Source organism: Martes martes (genome assembly GCF_963455335.1).
Source record: "Martes martes genome assembly, chromosome: 15".
Taxonomy (NCBI): Eukaryota; Metazoa; Chordata; class Mammalia; order Carnivora; family Mustelidae; genus Martes; species Martes martes.
Genome location: NC_137903.1, coordinates 60,708,030 through 60,730,404, shown reverse-complemented (window position 1 = coordinate 60,730,404; position 22,375 = coordinate 60,708,030). Strand labels below are relative to the sequence as shown.

General features: G+C 39.1%; 2 protein-coding genes across 5 annotated transcripts in view; one reads left to right on the top strand and one right to left on the bottom strand.

Moving 5' to 3' along the window:
- Positions 1-17,604, bottom strand: part of CEP170 (centrosomal protein 170) — a 117,102-nt gene extending 99,498 nt beyond the window's left edge. The window contains exon 1 of the mRNA XM_080823968.1: positions 17,218-17,604. The gene's annotated coding sequence lies outside the window, so the exon portion shown is untranslated. The remainder of the gene's footprint in view (positions 1-17,217) is intronic.
- Positions 17,605-18,204: 600 nt separating this feature from the next.
- Positions 18,205-22,375, top strand: part of SDCCAG8 (SHH signaling and ciliogenesis regulator SDCCAG8) — a 228,077-nt gene continuing 223,906 nt past the window's right edge. For 3 of the 4 annotated variants that reach the window (XR_013968053.1, XM_080824934.1, XM_080824936.1), the window contains exon 1: positions 18,205-18,408. Coding sequence is in view for 3 of the 4 variants with exons in the window: in XM_080824934.1 (XP_080681060.1) it covers positions 18,213-18,408 (196 nt within the window). In the remaining variant the exon portion in view is untranslated. The remainder of the gene's footprint in view (positions 18,409-22,375) is intronic. The other variant, XM_080824935.1, reaches the window with a different exon arrangement.

Here is a 22,375-nt window from a genome sequence, read left to right as displayed (position 1 = left end):
TTCATGGGCTTGGTCCAGTACCTACCCGGCTCTGTTTCCTGAATGAATCAGTAACAGTAGTAGGAGAAAGAAAATGTGATTTTCATAACAAAATAAATGAAAACTTAAAGGGAAAAAGTAATAAATTTCACTTCCTGAAACTGCTGCTTAAACCAGCAGTAAAACTACCCAAAGTATACAAAAATACTGATTTGAAGGGATACGTGGACCTCAGTGTTTATAGCAGCATTCTCAACAACAGCCAAATTATGGAAGCTGCCCAAGTGGTCACTGACTGATGATTGGATAAAGAAGATGTGTGTATATATAAAAATAGACAGACACACATATATATACATACACACACACACAATGGAATATTAACTCAGCCATCAAAAGAATGGGCGCCTGGGTGGCTCAGTGGGTTAAGCCGCTGCTTTGGCTCAGGTCATGATCTCAGGGTCCTGGGATCGAGTCCCACATCAGGCTCTCTGATCAGCAGGGAGCCTGCTTCCCTCTCTCTCTCTCTCTCTGCCTGCCTCTCTGCTACTTGTGATCTCTCTCTGTCAAATAAATAAATAAAATCTTTAAAAAAAAAAAAAAGAATGAAATCCTGCCATTTGCAGTGACATGAATGGAGCTAGAGAATATTATGTTAAATGAAATAAGTCAGAGAAAGACAAATACCTTATGATTTCACTCATAAGTGGAATTGAAGAAACAAAACAGATGTGGGGTGGGGGAGAGGCAAACCAGGAAACAGATTCTTAACCACAGAGAGCAAACTGAGTTACTGGAGGGAGGTAGGTGGGGAGTGGGTTAGACAGGTGACGGGGATTGCGGAGGGCACTTGTGATGAGCACTGGCTGTTGTAGGTAAGTGATGGGTCCCTAAATTCTACTCCTGAAACTAATTATTACAGTTTGTGCACTAACTGGAATTTAAATAAAAACTTGAAAAAAATATAAGCCGACAGTATAGCTTATTCATTAAAGTGAACAACAGCCATACGGGTTTTTAAAACTTGTACCATGCATTTGAAAAAAATTTTGTAATTAGGATTTTATTTGTTCAAAGCAGTTTAAGGTTCACAGGAAGATTCAGGGAGAAAGTACAGAGATTTCCCAATACCGCATCCCCTCAACAGGCATGGCCTCCCTCAGTGTCAATATCCTCCACCACGACGAGGTATTTTTTACAACTGAGGACCGTGCACCGACCCACCGTTACCATCCCAAGTCCACAGTTTACATCATGGCTCACTCTTGGTGTTGCACCTTCTATGGATCCAGACGAATGTATGATGACATGTGTCCATCACTATGGCACTACAGAGCATTTTCACTGCCCTAAAAACCCTGTGCTCTGCGTACTCATCGCTCCCCTGCAGCCCCTCAACTTTATATTATCACTAGTTTTGCCTTTTCCAAAATATCATATCATTAGAATCGCATGGTTTGTATGCAGCCTTTTCAGATTGGCTTCTTTCCCTTACTAATGTGCATTCCAGGTTCCTTCATGTCTTTTCTTGATTTCATAGCTTGTGTCTTTTTAGCTCTGAATTCCATTGTCTGGATCTACCACAGTTCATGTATCCATCCATTTGCTGAAGGACATCTTGGTTGCTTCCAAGTTTTAGCAATCAGAAGTCAAGCTGCTATTAACACCATATCTTTTGGGGCACGTGGGTGGCTCAGTGGGTTAAAGCCTCTGCCTTTGGCTCAGGTCATGATCCCAGGGTCCTGGGATCGAGCCCTGCATCGGGCTCTCTGCTTAGCGGGGAGCCTGCTTCCTCCTTTCTCTCTCTCTCTCTCTGCCTGCCTCTCTGCCTACTTGTGATCTCTGTCAAATAAATAAATAAAATCTTAAAAAAAAAAACCATATCTTTTTATCCCTTTATACCAAGCACCCAAAAGATAACTGAGAAATTTTAAACAAATGTCTTACTTCAAAATTCTATTTCACATTTCCCCCCTACTAAAATCCCTATGGAAAATATCCTTAACATTAAAGCCTCTGTCTTTTGAAAAAAAAAAAAAAATTAGGGTTGCATTTCAACTGAAGATCCAGGATCAAATAAGGTATAGATATGATTGATTGTATGTTATAAAAGCAAATAGACATAATTATCTGTAATGTTTTATTAATAATAAGTAGCATTTACTGGCCATGTACCATATATCATCCTAAGAACTTCTTTCATATATATAGGCTCACAAAATTGATTTTAACTACAAAAATTATGAACATAAACAGTATGCACCAATTATACATGAGGACCCCATTTTATAGAGTACTCCAAGATGAATTACTCTTTTTTCATTCACAAGTATTTAAGTACTAAGCACTATAGGTAAGAGGGAGAGAGTGAAGATCAAGTTCTTTATCCCATACAAGCAAAAATAGACAAAGAAGAGCTAAGTAAACGAACTAAGACAACTTTAGTGACAATGGGAAGGCAGGAACATAAAAAGACAAAGAGGACAGCATAATGTAACAGTTTTAGGGTGTTGGTGTTTAGGCTGCTGGGTGTTCTGGCGAAACCTCTCTGAGAAAGTGACATACATTTAAAACATATTAAAATTTCAGCTCTGCTGTATAATTAACTTGAGCTGGGGCAGATAATGAAAAATAAACTCTTGGGAAACATTTTCTTTTAAAGCCCCAACCCCTCCACTTGAAATGTATGGTTAATCCAAAACTATAAATCCACAGCTGTGTTTTTTGGGATACTTACAAAGATGTCTCCTCCATGATCACATGAACAAACTTGGTACTAGGAAAATTTTTGTTTTCATATACTCCTGATTATTTTGAAATGAGTGCTTCCAATTTTACCTTTATTACCTGCCACATACATTATTAATTAAATGTTTTTAAAAAGCAAAGCAAATATTGAAAAAAAAGTATTGAGAAAAATGTAATTTACAGCTATCACCTAAAATGGCATTATTAAAGTGTGAAAAATTTTTTCACAAAAAAATAAATGAAGATGACATTCCAATATCAATAGCCATATTTTCTATATCTGAGTTTATTACACATTTTTAAAAGAAGACTTAGCTTGGATAGGAAAAACCAATGATTTAATAAGACATCATTTCTTCATAAAAATCATTTTATGAAGTGCTTAAAGAAAATGCTTGAGCAAACAAGTTATAGATTTCCATAAATTATCTAGGCATTAAAAGTTCCTGCCAAGTTTTCTCTGCCAGTTTATGAAAAATGTAAAGTCTGACTTGCTTTCTTTTGTAGAACTGCACAACTTTGTTAAAACACAACTACTGTTTTACAAGAAATCAATTAAGACTTAGATTCAGGGGTGCCTGGGTGGCTTAGTCGCTTAAGCGTCTGCGTTTGCCTCAGGTCATGATCTCAGGGTCCTGGGATTGAGCCCTGGGTTGGGCTCTCACTTCTCCCTGCCTCCCTCTCTGTGTGTGTCAAATAGATAAATAAAATCTAAAAAAAAAAAAAAAAAAAAAAGACTTAGATTCAAACATTTATCAAGTACCGCCTTTGTGCCAGTAACTGTGCTGAGTGCTTACACTCTCTGTCTTCATTTAACTCCCAAAACAAGCACATGAGAATCATTTTTGCCCTTCAAGAAAGCTGAAGTTAAATGACTTACCTAAGGTCACAAGTCTACTAGTAGGAAACAAGAGCCACCCGGATTCAAAACCGGCTTTCACATAGTAAGTTCTGGGCCGCTCCTGCAACCACAGACTCCTCCGTATTCTTCGTAAGTATATCTGAAATGATGCTAGTGATGCCAATTCCTACAAACTCCGATTTGGTTTAAGAACTTGAAAGTGACCGAAAAGAAATGTATTTTTACCTGGTAACATATTCTCTGACACTACCTTTTTGAGCCATAAACACTGAAGGTTCATGCAAGACTCAGTCTATGTTTAATCTAACTCTTACCCTCCTGCCTGACCACCAGCAGGCTCTAAGACTGCCTCCCTGCGAAGTCCATAGACAAGTAAGAATCAATCAGTTTATGTTAAAGTCAGATAAAAAATCAGCTGACTCATCTAGAGGAATGAGGCAAATTTAGTAAATAGGGTACAGCATGAATCAGAAACCTAGAATCTGAAAGAAAAGTAAACTATCTCTACGCTCACTGAGCAATGATCTGAAAAATGCCAGGTCTCGCATCACCGTCAGGAAAAGGTGCATAAAGCTGTCTCAAAGGACTGAAAACAGACTCTAAAGGAGGGGCTGACAGTGGGGAAAAAGGCAGTATGAGCTAAGGGTCTGTAAAGACATTAAAGCTAAATGTTTTGGATTCACCTTTCCTAGTTCAACAATTTCTTAGCTGACAACAATTTCTCTTGTTTCCGTCATCGGTCTATAATGTATTTCAGCATATCACTGCCTAATGTGCCCCTTAAAGATGGTTCCTGCTCATGATTGTTACCTTCCTCCTTTCACTAATCATACATTAACTGTTTGGGAGGTGGCTATAAATTAATTCAACCACAGTATCAGCACAACATATGAAAACCAAAATCAAACTTCAAACTACAGAATAACTGAAGAATCTTAGAGCACGTTTAAAGCAAAGACATATTTTATAAATATCAAAAATGTGCTTATTTACTGCCTAACTTGTTACTAGCCTAAATTATGCAATATTTCTTTCCACCTTCATGTAAATTATAATGCCTACAGATAACTCTCTAACAGGGCTTGCAGTAAAACTGTGATTATGGACAGGTTTTATATCTATGCTGTGCAACATATAAGCCACTAGCCACATGTGAACTACTGAGCACTTGAAATACGAACAGCAAGTGCATCTGAGAAAACTTTTTATTTAATTTTAATTAATTTAAATTGTAATTTTAATTTCATACATTGCTACTGGCCACTCTAGTTTGCTCAGCTCTACACAAAGAAGAATCACATGATTATTTACATTAATTTAGAATGGCTTTATATGCTTTCAAAGTATAGAATATAAACACACAAAACTGCCTGCTAAAAAATAATTTATGTTGGAAAGAAAAATTTTGATCTGATCACAACAGCATAAAGAGCTTTATGTTTTCATCTATAAAGGTATACAGCATTCATATAAATTAGTAAGTTATGTAAGCAAGCAAGGCTACCTTTTGGCTGAAAATCTGCAACCATCATTTCAACCATTACTATAAGTCTATTCTTTTTATATTATAATTAATTAGACTACAGATGCTTAAAGTGATTAGGTTGATTAATACCAGGGTATATGCCATTAGGTATGTAATAATTTGCTGGAAATATTTTATAGTATGAATATTTCTGAGAAGGCAATTCTTTTAAGGGAGGGAATCTCTAGACACAGCTAAAGAGAAATGCCCTATTGACATTTATTTCATTTGGAGAAGAGTTTCTCCATATTAAAGGAAAGCAGCAGCTACAATAGATTAAAAGCTTATTGGTATATTTAGAACAATTATTAGTAGGAGGTAATACTCTGAGTCAAATATCAGGATATGCCAAAAAAAAAAAGGTTCACCTTCCAAATGCCTTGTCCCTCTTCACTCCTACCCTCTTCCCCGTTTTCCGTATCTGTGCACCACTGCATACCACAAATGCCCTCCCAATCTTCTGACTCTCTTTTCTTTGTGACTGAAGGGCCATAAGCACAAAACTGAAGGATTCTGAATTTTTTACATACGCAATATTGCTTTAAAAGTTGAGAGTGGGGTGCCTGGGTGGCTCAGTGGGTTAAGCCGCTGCCTTCGGCTCAGGTCATGATCTCAGGGTCCTGGGATAGAGTCCCACATCAGGCTCTCTGCTGAGCAGAGAGCCTGCTTCCCTCTCTCTCTCTCTCTCTGCCTGCCTCTCTGCTTACTTGTGATCTCTCTCTGTCAAATAAATAAATAAAATCTTTAAAAAAAAAAAAAAAAGTTGGGAGTAACCTTAGAAAAACAATATAGTTTAAGCCTTTTATTTTTACAAATGAGCAAAATGAAATGTAAAATTAAAGACTTGTTCAATGGCATACTGGTATAGTGGCAAACTAAAATGGAGATCTAACTCCTTGTGCAAAGTATTCTTTTATTTACACCTCATTGACAAAGTGTGTGTGTATTTATACTAAGATCAGGAAACACCCTCAAAAGTCATCTGTGACAGATAATAAGCCATCTGGTTTTTCTGGAGTAGATATCTGATGACAGTATTTATTAAATGAAATGATATATGTGTTTTAGTTTGTAAAAAATGTGGGCTTATACAAATGTCTCACGAGAAAACAATTTGGTTCCTGCCTTCCTGTGACCCCCCATTTTTTTCCTGCAGTTTTGCAACTTTTGACAGAAAAGTGGTTTCCTAACTGCACTAAACAGATAAAATCATGTCACACTACTAAAGAGCAATTACTATGAGGTGAATGCTAGCAAAAGGAAAAATAAAATCAAGTAAAAATAAATAAATAAATAAATAAATAAATAAATAATTTAATGAATCCTATTGATATTTCTATGGTTAAATTTTTTGTCTGAACTAGTTTAACATCCATTAGCTGTCTGAGAATCCTATGAAAGATATGACAATCCTGCATTTCACAGACATATATTAATTTCATATTCATTTCCTGGGGACTTGGATCAGACATTTTCACATGATCAAATAAAAATACTCAAAATATAAAAAGAAGTAAATAATTTTTGTTCCCAGGAAGTGCCTAGGAACTCAGATATATAAACTTCCTAGTTATTCTTCCCTACTCTGGATATTAGCCCTATTTCTATCCTTATTTTTGACACTGATAAATGTTTGGTAAAAATTTACTTTGCTACTTCACTTATACTGGATCAACACAGGTTTACCCAAATTCTTACACATTTTTAAGAAGTGATTTTGATTATGTTTGAATTTTGTCAAATAGTAAGCTTATTTTTTAGTCATAAGGTATACATACCTATCAAAGAAAAACTCAAATCAGCGAAGCAGAAAGTAACTTTGGAACAGAACTCAGTACCCATATTAGTCAATCTGAATTTCCAAGGCCAATGTAACTTTTGGATTTTGAACATGATACCCTTAAAGAGCAATTCATTTTGGCAAGTTGCTTTACTATTTTTAAGAAATGCTATTTCTTAAGAAAATTTCTAACCCAGCTCTCACAAGTGGAGCTACCTATACATGCAGCAAAGCTGGAATATAAAAATACGAATGCCTACTGGAATCCAAGGATGTCTTAGCTTTTCAGAATGCCATGTCCTAAAATTAATGACTTTCCCCAAAAGGGGTTAATGTATTCTTGTATAAGAACTTAATGTTTTAAATTTAAGTTTTTGCATTTGCAATTTTGTTTCACAATAGAATTGTTTAAAATGTGCTTTAAAATGAATTATTAGAAAGCATGAAAAGTTTTAGACCTTAAGAAAGAAAATTAAGTACAAATAGCATACAGCTCATTTAAAAGAGCTCTCTCTCCTTCCTATTAGGGCCAGGCTTTAAAAAGTGGTCTGTTTTTGCTGATTCTACTTCCTCACCTTTCAACTACTCTTTGTTTTGTTTTGTTCTGAAATTAAGGATTTATTTGAGAGAGAGGGAAAGAAAGAACAGGGAGAGGGGCAGAGGAAGAGAGAGAATCCTGAAGCAGATTCCTAGGTGAGTGTGGAGCCAGATGTGGGGCTCAATCCCAGGACCCCAAGATCATGACTTTAGCCAGAAAGAGCTGCCATTTAACCTACTGAGCCACTCAGGTGTGTCTCCCCACAACCCACTCTTTTTTTGAAGTAGGTGCCTCATGCCCAGCATGGAGCCTACATGGGGTTTGAGCTCATAAACCTTAGATCAAGATCTGACCCAAGATTGAGAGTTGGACACTTGGGATGCCTGGGTGTCTCATTAGGTTAAGCATTTGCCTTCCGTTCAGGTAATGATCCCAGGGTCCTGGGATTCTGTCCCATGTTGGGCTCCTTGCTCAGTGGGGAGCCTGCTTCTCCGTTTGCCTGCCACTCCCCCTGCTTTTGCTCTCTCTCTCTGAATAAATAAATAAAATCTCAAAAAAAAAAAAAAGGAGTCAGATGCTTTAAAGGACTAAGTCACCCAGGTGCATAACTCTTTCATTATCTGATACAATTTGAAATGTTCTGTTCATATGCTTAGGTTTATTTCTGGATCTTTTATTCCATCTACCTATTTCTGTACTGCTATATTATTACCATGTTTCATAACATAGGTTTATAAATGGACAGACTGTTCTCCCTACCCTACACTGGTTTTAACAGAAATTACTTAGTTCTTCTTGTATGGTTATTTTTTTCCAGATGTGTTTTAGAATTATTTTGTCAGGCTTATTTGAACAAGTCCTTTTGGGGTTTGGATTGAGATGCAGCCCAATTTATTAATTTTTTTATGATCTGAAACATGGCAAGGGAATATATCTATATATATCTATATATATCTATATATGTATCTCAAGAAGGCTATATATATAGGCCTTAACATATTTTAGAAAAATTAACACATTTGCATATATTCACATCACAAATTCTATGAGAATAAATATAGGTATGTATTTAATGAAACTTTGTGTAGTGGTATTACTTCACAAAGGAAAAGGAAAGGAGAAATTGGGCTATACACAAGTTAAAAATCTTTGATGTCTTTGGTAAAAACAAATTTAAAAAGGAAAATGACAATCTGGGAAAAAATTTTACAACATACATAACAAAGGAATAGCTACAAGTATATACGATAATGAACATTTCTTCAGAAAAAATTAACAAAGGGCACACACGAGCAATTCAGATTAGAAATACAATGGGCAATAAACATTTTTTTTTTGCCAATAAATGTATTTTTAAAAAACCCTTCAGATATATTACTGATAAGAGAAATCTAATAAGGTTTTCAGTTTATCATGTTGGCAAAATTTTTAAAAAGATATGTAATATCCAGCATTGGTGTAGGGTTGAAGCAACAACCTCATATACCAATGATGGAACTATATATTGGAAAGACCAGGGCAGAGGAGCGGGTTTCATCAGAAAATTGGAAACAGCTTTTATTTTAAAGATTTTATTTATTTATTTGACAGAGAGAAATCACAAGTAGGCAGAGAGGCAGGCAGAGAGAGAGGGGGAAGAAGGATCCACCACTGAGCAGAGAGTCCGATGCTGGATGCAGGGCTTGATCCCAGGACTCTGAGATCATGACCTGAGGGGAAGGTGCCCTGAGGAAACAGTTTTTGAAGTCTAAATATTCCTTGATACAGTTAATTTCTTAAAATACTGGCAAAGAGGGGTGCCTGGGTGGCTCAGTTGGCTAAGCATCTGCCTTGGGCTCAGGTCATGATCTCTGGATCCTGGAATGAGACCAGGCTTCGGTCCCTCTGCTGAGCAGGGTGCCTTCTTCTCCCACTCCCTCTGCCCCTCCCCCTCACTTGTGTTCTCTCTCATTTGCTCTTCTCTCCCCCTCAAATAAATTAAAAAACAAACAAACAAAAAAAACCCTTAAAATACCGGCAAAGAAAAACATTAATTTGCACAAAAATTCACAGTTGTTTACAATTTTAAAAATATTCTTAATTTCCATAAATTGTAAGTAAATTACAAGTTTGATAACATGGATTCCTATACCTTCAAGAAAAATTAGTCAGAATGTTTAATCTCATGATAATATGTTACCAGATTAAACCAAAATAGACAAAAATATGTAACAGTGGCATCACGGGCTAGTGGGACTACAAGAAAGCATTCTTCCTCACGTAATGGTATTTTCTAAGTATTCTGCAATAGACAAGGATTAGTTTTGTAATATGAAAAAAAGCATAAAAAAAAGATGCAATACATTGCTTATCCAATGAGAAGTATTTATTGAGCAACTGAGCAAATGATAATACACGGAGTCCTCAAGATAGAGATTTTGAAGTTATATCCTATAATATAGTCCTATTGCCTCAAAAAAGTCTTTACTGCTTAAGAATTACTGCTCAAAGTCCTCTATTTGCAATGCTCCTTTTTCACCAAAATAAATATTTTATATTTTACCTCTATATCACGTATGTTCATTTTCCCTGTCCTCTGTTTCCTCAAATCAGTTTCTAGCTGACTGCCTTGAGTTCAAGACCTCTAACATACCCTACGCTTCGAAGTTGTACTTTACTATTCCACATAAGATGTGAAAACCGTTATCTGGTAAAATACCTTCCAGGAAAAAAAAAAGCCGGTTAAAAAAGGAAAAGTTTACTTTTTGGTCTCATTTAGACACTGTGCCTGGAATTAAAGGATGAGTTTAGGATTGGAGAAAGTTATTACCTCAAAGCCTCTTTTCCACATCATGTCTTTTTTTCCACTCCCAAGAACACTAAAATAATGTGCAAAACTGCCTTAAGGGGATGAAATGCAGAAGGAGAAGAAAACTAGCCCCACAGCATGAGACTGAAAAAATATTTCTATTCATCACCCCAAACAAAACGTTTCTTCAAACACGACACGGGCTAGTGGCCCCACGTCTGGGCTGATGGCTTAGGGCAACCATACCTTCCATTTGTCTTTTACATCATTTGTTTTTCCAAATAAACCTCTGAGGTAAACAGAGTATCACTAGATTTACTTTTCAGACGAAGAAACTGAACTCCCGAAATGAAATGATGTGTTTAAATCACACAAGTAGTGACTGAATCAATCCCTGACAGCAAATTCTTCTCACTGAAGAACAATTCTCTCCTGTCCAGTCCGCGGCAGCAGCGGCAGCCACGTCCACCCAAGAAACAGCAGGGGCCTGGCTACAAATCAAACTTTGTTGAGGGCTTCAGATTTAGCAGTTTCTGGGGGAGAATAACTGTGAACATCCCTATCAAAAAACTGGGAGAAAGGGACTTATAGCAAAATGTCCACATCCAATTTATAAGGCGCATTCAGGTGATCAAAGTTGGTGTAGTTTGACTCGACATCACTTATCTCTAAAAATATTCTTTACTTGGCTTTTGGGACAGCACACTCTTATCTCACTGACCACTTCTTTTCAATCCTTCTGGATCGCTCCTTTTCCCTTGCTAAGCTTTCACTGCCAAAGACGATCAGGTCTCAACTCTTGGACCTCTTCTCCGCCTAATTAACCAACTCTCAAACTAAGGGATGTCTTCCAGTCCTATGGCTTTAAACATGTTCTACTGGTGATGCTTAAGATTAAATATCTTCAGACCTGAACTTTGCTGAATTCTAGACTTGTATATTCCCCTGCCTCCTTGAAAGCTCCACTCGGATGTTTAACAGACATTTCAAACTTAACATATCCAAAACTCTGGATTTTTAAAAACCAGACCTTGTAACTTTATCTCCGCCTATATCACTGTAGTCAAAACCATTAACAATTTAGTACAGATCACTTCGATGGTCTCTTAGCTCACCTCCCTGTTCCCCTTTTCCTGTCCAGTCTGTTCTCCACAAAACAGTCCGGACTATACTTTAAAAATAAGTACACTTCTTTTGTCAGTCCCCCAATCAAAACCCTCCAATTAACTTCCCAAACACTTGGAAGTTAAAAACCCTACAATCTCTATCCAACCTCATCTCCTCCTCTTCTTTCTCCCTCTTGCTCACTCACCTCCAGCCAGTGCTCTCTTTACTCTCCAAATTCACTCATCCCCTTCCTGTCTCAGGACCACCGCACAGTCCAACCACACACCTACATGGCTTACTTCCTCACCTAAGACAAGTCTCAGCTAAATGTCACCTCCTCACAGGACAGTATTCCCTAACTGCTCCTAAAATGGTAACTCTCAAGGTGCAGTATGTTGTCTTAAGAGGTTATCTTTGGTATAAAAGAGGGACAGCAGGCTAAGAATGTATATTTGCTTAACTTTGAAAAAAAAAAAACTCACTGGAATGATACAGAACAAATAATAAAAATAAATAATAAATAATAAAAAATAATCCTATTGGATTAGGGAACGTGCTAACTCAGCAACAACGTGAGGGGTAGGAGGGTTTTTCATATTATTTGTTTTAAAAATTGCTCGATTTTTTTGAACCATTTGAATGTTCTGAGGGACGGGCGCCTGGGTGGCTCAGTGGGTTAAAGCCTCTGCCTTCGGCTCAGGTCATGATCTCGGGGTCCTGGGATCTAGCCCCGCATTGGGCTCTCTGCTCAGCGGGGAACCTGCTTCCCTTCCTCTCTCTCTGCCTGCCTCTCTGCCTATCTGTGATCTGTCAAATAAATAAATAAAAAATCTTAAAAAAAAAATGAATGTTCTGAGGGACTACTTAGAAACAAATGAAAAATAGCCGTCTCCCCATCACAGTCTATCCACTTACTCCACATTTTCCTCATCGTGCCTATGCTTCCCTGACTCATTTTTGTCTAATGATCCATTATTATGCAAAAGACTGTAAACTTTGACCAACTTCTTCCATACTAGAGAAAATAATGGTCTTCTCCTTGATTAAAAGTAAACAGAAAACATTCAAATGGTTTTCATTATCTTTGTGTCACCTCTTTTCTCAAACATATTTTATTTATGTTACATTTACTCTATTTATAAATCTGCATGGCTCTATACTCGGCTATATCCAGTACACAGCCAGGAGGAAGACATAAGAAGGCTGGCTTGTTAAATTTCTAAGTGTCTAAAAGCCAGGAAGGGAAACTAATCCCTTGGATGACAGACTCTTGGAAGATCTCAACAAGTTTTAACCATAGCTACATTGAAGGAGATGGTATCTGAAAGGGTTAAAGTTTAACACTGTTTCAAAAAATCATCTATGTATACATACAGAATGGGAAGAATCTTTAAAAAGACACTGGCTTTTGTTGACTACATCGGTGGTTTCCAATTTTTCAAAAAAACAAAATGAAAAACAACATAAGTCTGCCAACTTTTTATTGTTCATTAAGAACTATCATTTCTTAAAGAGAGGTCATTTTAACATTAGAAAAGAAGAAATACAGAAACTCAAATCCCTTGAAGTGCATAACAATAACTTGAAAAGCCATACAACATTTTTCTCTCATTTTTCTTCGCTTAGAACTAACAAAGATATTACTGTTATTAAAGAGTTAACACAATTTTAGACTTACTAAACACAAGTGTACAGCTTGAATTACGGAAAGGGATACTTTGACTACACTGCATTCAGACCATAATTACAGAATTAAATATAAAAACTAGGGCAGAACAAAAAGAACAGAACTGACAAAACTAAATCTAGTTGGCAACTGATGAGAAAGGTAAAGGAAGCAGTATCATATGAAGTTGTAAGGTTATTGTATTCAATTTAGAAAAGCGAAAACCTGGCAAAGAAATACCTTATTGTATTGTATTGTATCGTATTGTAATCTTCCTCTTATGACAGAACTATAACCAACGGGGAGAAGATACATAGTAAAGCAGACACCAGCTCGATTTCATTATAATCTTCCTATTGTATTTTCCAGAAGCTAAATGAGACATCCTATGCCTCTTTGTTCACGAAAGTGTTGTTCTTGGAGAAATTGGACTCAGTAAGACCTCAGGGATATGAGCAGTAGTAGAAGGTACACTGTACCAGATAACTCAAAGGTCTCCTCCAATTCTAAAGTTTTGTGAATCAGAAAAGAGTACAGTTTGCTTTCTTAATTTACCAAAGAGGATGAGTGGAAAAAATTTGGGTTTTTGTCAAAAAGACAAAGGTTCAGTTATAGGATCTACCACTTAGTAATGCATGACAGACAAAATTATTCACTAACTCTAGGCTTCAAATATTCTCAAATTTAAATGTGTACATTTATACCTTATATACAAGACTGTTGCATGAATTACACACACACACAGGCATACACATTGCCTGACACACAGTAGGTTTGAAGACGTGGTAGATATTAATCATTTATTCAATACATATCATGTTCCGAAGGGTAATATTCTGTATTACTTACTGCTTATTGATTTACTCAAATAATGACATTCCCTGCTATGTCTCATATTGTTTCCTGAACCTAAGCAACGCGTACTTGAGATTCTTTTCCACTTTCATGTTCTGTACAATCCCTATTTGTATGCGAGTAATTTTTTAAGGTTTTCTTTAACCTTGATTTTGTTCGTTTCCTTTCTACCTTTGTTTGACATAAAAGAGGGCTTTACCTTCAGTATATATTGACCATGTCATTCATTTCGGCCCAAAAAAGTAGAATATAGATATACTGTTGCATAACCATTTACCTAGACTAGACTATCTGTCTAGTTTAATCAATTCGACGATCAGACATATGTCTTATTCTTTTGTATTGCCCATACTGGCTAACTCATCGCTGAGTACTTCCCTCAAAAAATTTAAGTAAATAAACTATATCCCATTTCACCAAGGGTAGTTGATTATTGTAAATCTTGGTTATTAACGTAAGTTTATGAAATAAGGATGGTCAGAGTTTCTCCCCATAAGAAGAAATTCATTTCTTACTGAGACATAGCAACATTCAACGTTTTCCTCCATATTATCTACCTGCCAAGGATTTTTCAGATGGTATCTAATTGGGTTTTTGTTATACTTCCATAATAATTTGCAACTGTACAGATATTTTAGTTGGCAATTCAGTACATTGCTGTCTGTTAGATAGTTATTTGAATAGTACACTGCTTAAAACCCCAATGTTCACGATAGAGAACAAAATCAATCATTACAAATTCAAATACTAAAAATTATTTTATGGGAGTATAATTTTGTTGAATAAAAAATGTTAACAAGTTTAAACATAGGCAGTATTCAGTACTAGATGAGTGATATCTGATTACTATCAGATGCAACAATAAAACTAGTTTTTTCTTCAGTGTTTTATCACTGAAAAAAACCTGACACTTGGAATAAAACAAATCACTAAGCATAGAATTTTAAAAAATACTTTAATATTTGCATGAGTGAGCATAATATATGATAATTTTAGAGCATAAATGTCATTATTCTAAGATAAGAGATAAGATAAGATAGAAAACATGCAGATGGCTATTTCCAAACAAAGTAATTGAGAACAATGAAATTTACCAATAAAATACATTTAAAGTTTGATTTTAATATAACTCCACATGCTGAATTTAGTTAGATTATTTTTAAGTAAGCTAAAATTTAAAAGGGCATATTAATAAATTCTTTTTTAAAAATCTACTAAAATGCAAAGTAGAATTAAAGGGTAAGATTATAAGGCAAAAAAAGCACTTTGTCAAAAACAACTAAATGAAAAAACAAATTTTGATAAAAAGATTTTTTTCTCAGAAGTTAATTTGAGAATAATGTAATTCACTAATTGAAGAAAAATGAACTTCACAGGTTCTTGTTACATGGCAATTTTACTTTTAACAGAGCTTACAGAGTTCATCATGCCATAAAAAACTACTGAATATCATGACATAATATTAAAACATGGTTACTAATAAGTAGTATGGAAAAACTACCCAAAGTTTTTTTCCTATGAAAACCCCATGTTATCGCTTCTCGGCCTTTTGGCTAAGATCAAGTGTGAAAAGCCCATGTTAGAGCATCTTTCCTTATACTGTAAGTTAATTTATAATAACAAAGTTCCACTTCAGTAGAATTATTTTTGCATCACAAGGAAAAGGACTAGGTTAATATAACTAGGGGTACCAATGAACTTGATTGTTAAGGACAACTCAAGGAGATGTAGAGAAGCTTTCCACAAATTTTCACAGGATAGGGGGACTAAGGGACCAAACCAAAAGAGCCCACTGGAAGAACAGATCTTGGTTTTATTTGGCTCTGCCTTTCAACAGCAGTGACGCTTGGACAGACAATTCCCTTAACTTTCCACGTTTCAGTGTCTTCCTCTATGTCAAGTGCAGATTCTTGAGTTTTAAAACACCAAAACTCTATGATATCCACAAAGTTAGGAAGGATGAAAAACAGCACTGGTTTTACTTTTTTAAAAGTAATGGTAGAAAAATAGAAAATTATTTGTACCTTGCAACTGAATTACTAAATTTTTGAAACATATCCAGCTGGGGTTGTATCAGTGAAGATCTAGATACAGTATTCACAATGTAACTCTCCTCCCCCATTATCCCTCCACCTGCTCCTCCCCATCCTGCTTCATTCTTTCTTCCGCTTGTCTTAACGCCAGCAAACGGTTGTAAGCATTGAAAGCTTAAGATGAAATCATTTTAAAAGATGCATTTTTGAATCAACGATCATCTGCCCCACCACATTTCTCCCAAATGAGTGAATTTTCATTAAGAGAAGGAAAGCATGAATAAACAAAATCAGAAACAGAAATGCACCGGGCTCGCTTTTTGTTTTGACTGCTCAAAAAACAAAACCGAAAGATACAGCCTAGTCTATTCCCTTAGGAACGTGAACGCGTTACCCGCCCAATGAAAAAACAATTCTGCTGGTTCATTTCCTTGCTACACAACAGCCTCGTCGTCGAGCCCTTTCTAAGTCCAGTCTTCATAGCCATCTAGTAATGTCGTGTTTATCACCTTGGCAATGCTTGGACGGGCACCGTCCCTGTCTTCCAGGGCTTACATTCTTCAAATGAATCCCTAAAGCCCCACTAAACACCACCCTTCCCGCCCCCCCAACCCCCACCCGGGGTTCCATAACTTAGGACACAAATCCCACGTCTTCCCGCCCTGTGTCAGGCATAAAACGAAGGGAAGCATACCAAAACCCCACATTTGAATCTTAGGACAATGAAGCCAACAGGAAGCCACTCTCTCCTCCCCCGGGTTTACTACGGAGCCGGAGCCAGCGCGGGTGCAGTCGCCTGGCAGGGTGCGTGACACCACGTCTTCCGCGCCCTCCAACCGCGTCCAGAGGGCGCCTGGCCTGACCTCCCCCCAAGCCGCCCCACATCCCCCAAACCAACCTCACCAGAAGGCCCGGCACTGTGAGCTGCTCCGGTCGGGGGAAAATCCCTTCCCCAGCTGCAGCGCAGCCATTCCCTCCAGTGCTCCGCCCGCACCCGTAGCGAGCGGCTCCGGCGCAGGGGGGAGGGCTGCACAAAGCCGGGAGAGGGCTGAAATGGTTCAAGACATTCTCGGGAAGAGGAGGCGGCCCAGGGCCCGGAGGGACGGCGGGTGGGGCTGGGGGCAGGGTGGGGGAGGGGAGGGGCGGCCCCGACGAGCCCCGGGTCTGGGGGGGGGGGCGGGCACCGCGCGGAGCAGCGGGGAAGCGCCCCCTTCGCCGCCGGGCCCAGCAACCCCGGCCGCGCCCCGAGCCCCCGCTGCAAACCCGGGAGGATGTAGGGAAGCAGCGGCGGCAGCGGCGGCAGCGCCTAACCCGAGCAGCTGAGCGCATCACTTACCCCTCACCGCTGAGAGAGGGACCGGACGGGGGAGGCGGGGCGCGTCGCGTCCCGTGAGTCTCTCGCACGCCGTCCTCCCCCCACCCCGTCGTCGTCGTCGCCGCTGTCGTCGTCGTCGCTACCGCTCCGGTCGATCTCCCGGCCCTGAGCTCCGCTGGGCAATAACGTTATTCCACACACGCCCCGCACATAGCGGTAACGGCAGAGAGCGGCCGCCCAGTGCGCAGGCGCCTGAGGAAAGGGCGAGGAACCCGGCCCTATCCCCTCAGCCGGCCCAGTCCCAACGATCTCTTACTGCGCAGGCGCCAAACGCAGACAATGAAAAGGGACTGTGCGGAGGGTCTCACCCAAAGGCTTCTCCAGCTGCCTATCGCGCAGGCGTGCTCCAAAGACCTGCTTGAACAATGAAGAGGACTCTGGCGTTAGCCGGGACTGCAACTAAAAAGGACTACAATTCCCAGAGGGCAGTGCGCCAACTCCAAGTGGAAGTCTCGCTGCTGGGCATGCTAGGATTTGTAGTGTCAGATGCCTTCAAAATCTACGTTGTTTGGGAGATTTAAAGCTTCTTTTTCTTGAGAACTTATTTGGCTGTTTTGGCAAATGGTCGCGGCTGAAAGACGACGAGCTTGTTATTTGTGTCCTTGAGAAGACTCAAGGACCAACCGCACACTAGCAGACTTAGAAGAGTCAAGGCCTTCAGGGAGCTCTTTCTGTCGGTTGGGTGGTCCAACAGCAGGATGGGATAAAGGCAGGACTAAGCCAGCCTGGGCTACAGAAAAAGGGCGGAGCCTCCAAGCAGTCTCTTGGCAACCGGATCTGGCCGCCAAACCGCCAAAGCTTGTGGCGCGATGTCCTCTGGGAATTGTAGTATAGTTGGAGGGGCCTTTTAGGAGCCTCGTGACTGCAGACCCACGGGCTGCGGACTACAACTCCCGACATCCACCATGAGGGCCACTGGGTGGGAAGGGCCCCCAGCGAGCTCTGTCCGGGGTTCCATGCTCCCCAATGACAGCAACGGCAGGAAGCAGGCGGGCGCTTCTCCGGCGCCAAGGCCTCCCGTTCCCCGAGGGGCGACACTGGACACTTCCCCACGTGACTCCCATCTCTTGGTCCCAGGTCTGTGCATGGCGAAGTCCCCGGAGAACTCTACCCTGGAGGAGATTCTGGGGCAGTACCAACGGAGTCTCCGGGGTGAGTTGCACCGAACCTCTGCGCCCTAGCCCCTGGGTCCCAGGGCCTAGTGGGCGGGAGCTGGCCAGGTGCGTTTCCTAACACCTCGGTTCAGCCCCAGCCAGGACGCAGAGGAAGAAGATGGATGGTGCTGTGATCCTTGAGCAGAGATGAAATAGTTTGCGTTTGTTTTTACCGTGAAGCAGTAAGTTTCCCCTTTGACTCCCATAGTTACCTGAACCAACTCCCTGAGCTTGACATAGGCATCGTTCTCACCCAGGGCCAGCAGAAACTTTTGGGTGGCTCTAGTCCACTCTTGCCCACTTGCCTAATTTGCTCTTTAATCCAATAAATTCCTGATTCACGCTTTTTACACATTAAGATAGTGGTGTAGGCTGCTGAATGTGATTTATCGGACCACGTAAAAGAAAATACTAATTATTTTAATCACAAAAGCTTCCATTGAGTGGTCTAGGCTATTTACAAACGTCAAATCATTTTAAACTCACAGAAACGTTATGAATATCCCTCTTTTACACATGGAGAAATCAAGGTGGAAAGAGATTGAGTTAGCCCAAAGTCCACACAGCTGGTTAGTGGCAGAACCAGGTATTAAATTCAGTCACGGCTGACTGCCTTAAAAGCCCGTTGTTTTTTTTTTTTCTTTATTAATCATGTCATGGTTACTATTACTGATACCTTATTTGGTTCATTCAGATTTTCTTGGTGTCGTTAGGGATCAATGAGACTTTATAGGAGTGATGTTTATACTTATCGATAGCTCTGTCGACTTGGACATCATATATACTACCTGGAAATCTCAGTACTATTATTTTAAAGAGGAAGTTATGGTATTGTCTACAGGGTTATTTGTGAGGAGCGAATGAAATAATACACATAAAGCCCTGATTTTTCAGCTTTTAAAAAAATTGGTAAATATATTGGTAAATATATTTTATGTGGGACATATGCATATACATATAAAAGTTTCACTGGAGAATATTCTACTAAATGTAACACACTCTATTCTTTTGCATTTTCTTAACCCTTTAGATCATGACCAACAGTTTTGGTTTTGGTTTTGGTTTTTTTTTTTTAAGATTTTATTTATTTATTTGGCAGAGAGAGAGAGAGCATGAGCAGGGGTGGGGTCAGAGGCAGAGGGTGAAACAGACTCCCTGCTGAGCAGGGAGCCAGATGTTTGACTCGATCCCAGGACTCTGGGATCATGACCAAAGCAAATGCTTAATTGACTGAGTCACTCAGGTGCCCATGACCAACGGTTTTAAAAAAATTATTTAAAGTGTTTAGAACAATGAGTCACTTAAAAATGTCGTAGAACAACAAGTCACTTAAAAATGTCGTGGCTACTATGTATAAGGCATGCTAGGTGCTGGGGATACAGTAAAGAGGTAGACAGAGTCCCTGTCCACATGGAGCCTCTGCATAGTGGGGGAGAAAGACAATAAACAAAATAATTACAGATAATTATGATAGAGAATAAGGGTAAAGAGCAGTGCTTGGCACATAAGAAGCACTCGCTAAAAGTCTGCTGCTACTCATAATTGGTTCTTGCAGCAAAGTGAAGATTTTTTGAGGAGATGAGAAAGTTTATCTTCTAGTGACTCTAGATTTTGTAAGCGTTATTATGTATTGTTTCCGTGTGTGAACAGTGTTGTAAACTGTCAACATTCTCAATATTCAAACTGCAAGAATAAAATAATTGGTCTTGATGAATACTCTCATCAGCCTACTGATGTTTCAAGAGCTGTTAGATACAAAAATAACCACTTCCGACTTTTCATTTGAAAGCAAGAGGTGCACTGTGCACGAGTGATTTTTTTGAGGCTGGTAAAAATTTGTTTTTAGTTATAAGTTTCTGCTAATAACTTCGCCTCCTCTTACCTTATTTTGAAACGTTATCTAAGCAGTGGGGGCTTAATAGGGCTTTTTAGTGCAATAGGTGGTTAATTTCAAATGAGTGCTGCTTTCAGTAATTATTTAGAGTGGAGAGTTTTCATTCACAAGTGAAACATTTTAAAGTAAATTTTAAGTTTAGCGTGACAACAGTATAAGATCGTAAAACCAGTTATAATCAAAAGCAAACATGAAGCAGAGAAAAAAGTTAAAGTTGGGTTGTTTTTTTTTTTTTAATTATTTATTTATTTATTTGACAGACAGAGATCACAAGTAGGCAGAAAGCCAGGCAGAGAGAGAGGAGAAAGCGGACTCTCCACGGAGCAGAGAGCCCGATGCGGGGCTCGATCCCAGGACCCTGGGATCATGACCCAAGCCGAAGGCAGAGGCTTTAACCCGCTGAGCCACCCAGGCGCCCCTGTTTTTTTTTGTTTTTTTTTTTTTAAGTGATGGCTTTAACAGTGAAACAAGAAATGGAACCTGACTTTTTTGTGGGTTTTCAGAACTTATTTTATTATTTATTTAGTAGCATTTTAACTTTTATGTGTAGTCTATATAACAGCTTATGGAAGGAAACAGCTAATCCTGAGTTAAAGTACAGTCAGAAGTTCTTTGCTTCGCACATATAAATTAGCCCTTTTGAATAGGATAATTCTCTTTGAAGTCAAAATGTGTGCTTCTGAATAAACAAAGTATGGTGGCATTATTTTCCATGTGGAATTTCATTATTTAAGTGTTTGTGCCTAGTGACTTGAGAACTGTGTTACTATACAATCAGATACAACATAGTTTGAAGTTCTTTTGTTTTATTTTGTTTTGGTTTTGTTGCTTTGTTTGGTTTTGTCTATCTGCCATTACTTCCCCAAAATGTTTTGCCTAGTTCATGTTTAAACAAAGACTAATAAGTATTCTTGGTCTTTCCTCACATGTTATTCCTCTGGTTCCTTCATAATTGTACGTGTAATTATTATTAATATCCCTTCATTTATATTCAGCCAGGAAGTAGCCATATAAAAATGCAAAATGCTTCCACAGTTTTCTACGCTAATTCCTTATTTTTAGAGCTTTTCCTCATTACTTTAAATGTAATTTTAAGTACCTTTATAGTATATTAAGAATTTGATTTTTTTTTTTTGGTTTGTTTTTTTTTCCTTAAGGCTTATTTTATGCATTTGTGAGGGAAAGTGAGCAAGTGCCCAAGCAGTGGGAGATCCTAATGTGGGACTTGATCCCGGGACCCTAGGATCAGGGCCTGAGCCCAGGGCAGACACTTAACCAACAGATCCACCCAGGCGTCCCAAGGACTTGAAGTTCTGATTTGAAAGGCAAAGTCAAAGCTACTTTCTTTTATTTTTATTTTTTAAAGATTTATTTATTTGAGAGGCTGGGGGGTGGGGGCAGAGGGAGAGAGAGAGTGAGCATCTCAGAACTGAACAAGGGGCTCAACCTTACTACCCCGAGATCACCACCTGACCTGAAACCAAGATTTGGGGGCTTAAACAAAGGCACCACCCGGGTGCCTGTGCTTGCTTGCTTTTAAAACCGGAGTGCAATTCTTACTTCTCCTTGACTCATGACCTTCAGCAGCTGTGGAAGGAGGGAGCCCGCTGGCAGACTTCACACTCCCCTCTTACCCTTCCCTTCCTTACACTTTTCAGATGTGTTCATTCTTTATCTCTTGCTTTGGATCGTTTGTGCCCTCGTTGTAAGAAATTAGAGAGATATAGTGATTTTCCTTCAAAGTAAGGCTTCATTGCCCCACTGGTGTGCGGTATCATTGCTTCACAGCAGACGAAAGATTCCAGTGTGGGGCAAACAGGTACCCTGGGAATCTCGGAGTTGAATCGAGAGGTGGAAGTGACTCGGGAGGTCTCCCGCAGGACGGTTAGGTACTCATTCTCTTTACAGCGAATGTAGGCAGCTAGCATTAAGGATTGATTGAGAACTATATTGGGAACTGGGGAGAGTAGCAAATACCCCTCCTCTCATTTAAATCTACCACATCATTGTAAAATAAACTAGCGTGTAGCCAAGAAAGGGTCAGAAAAACCAATGTAACAGGGAATCCAGG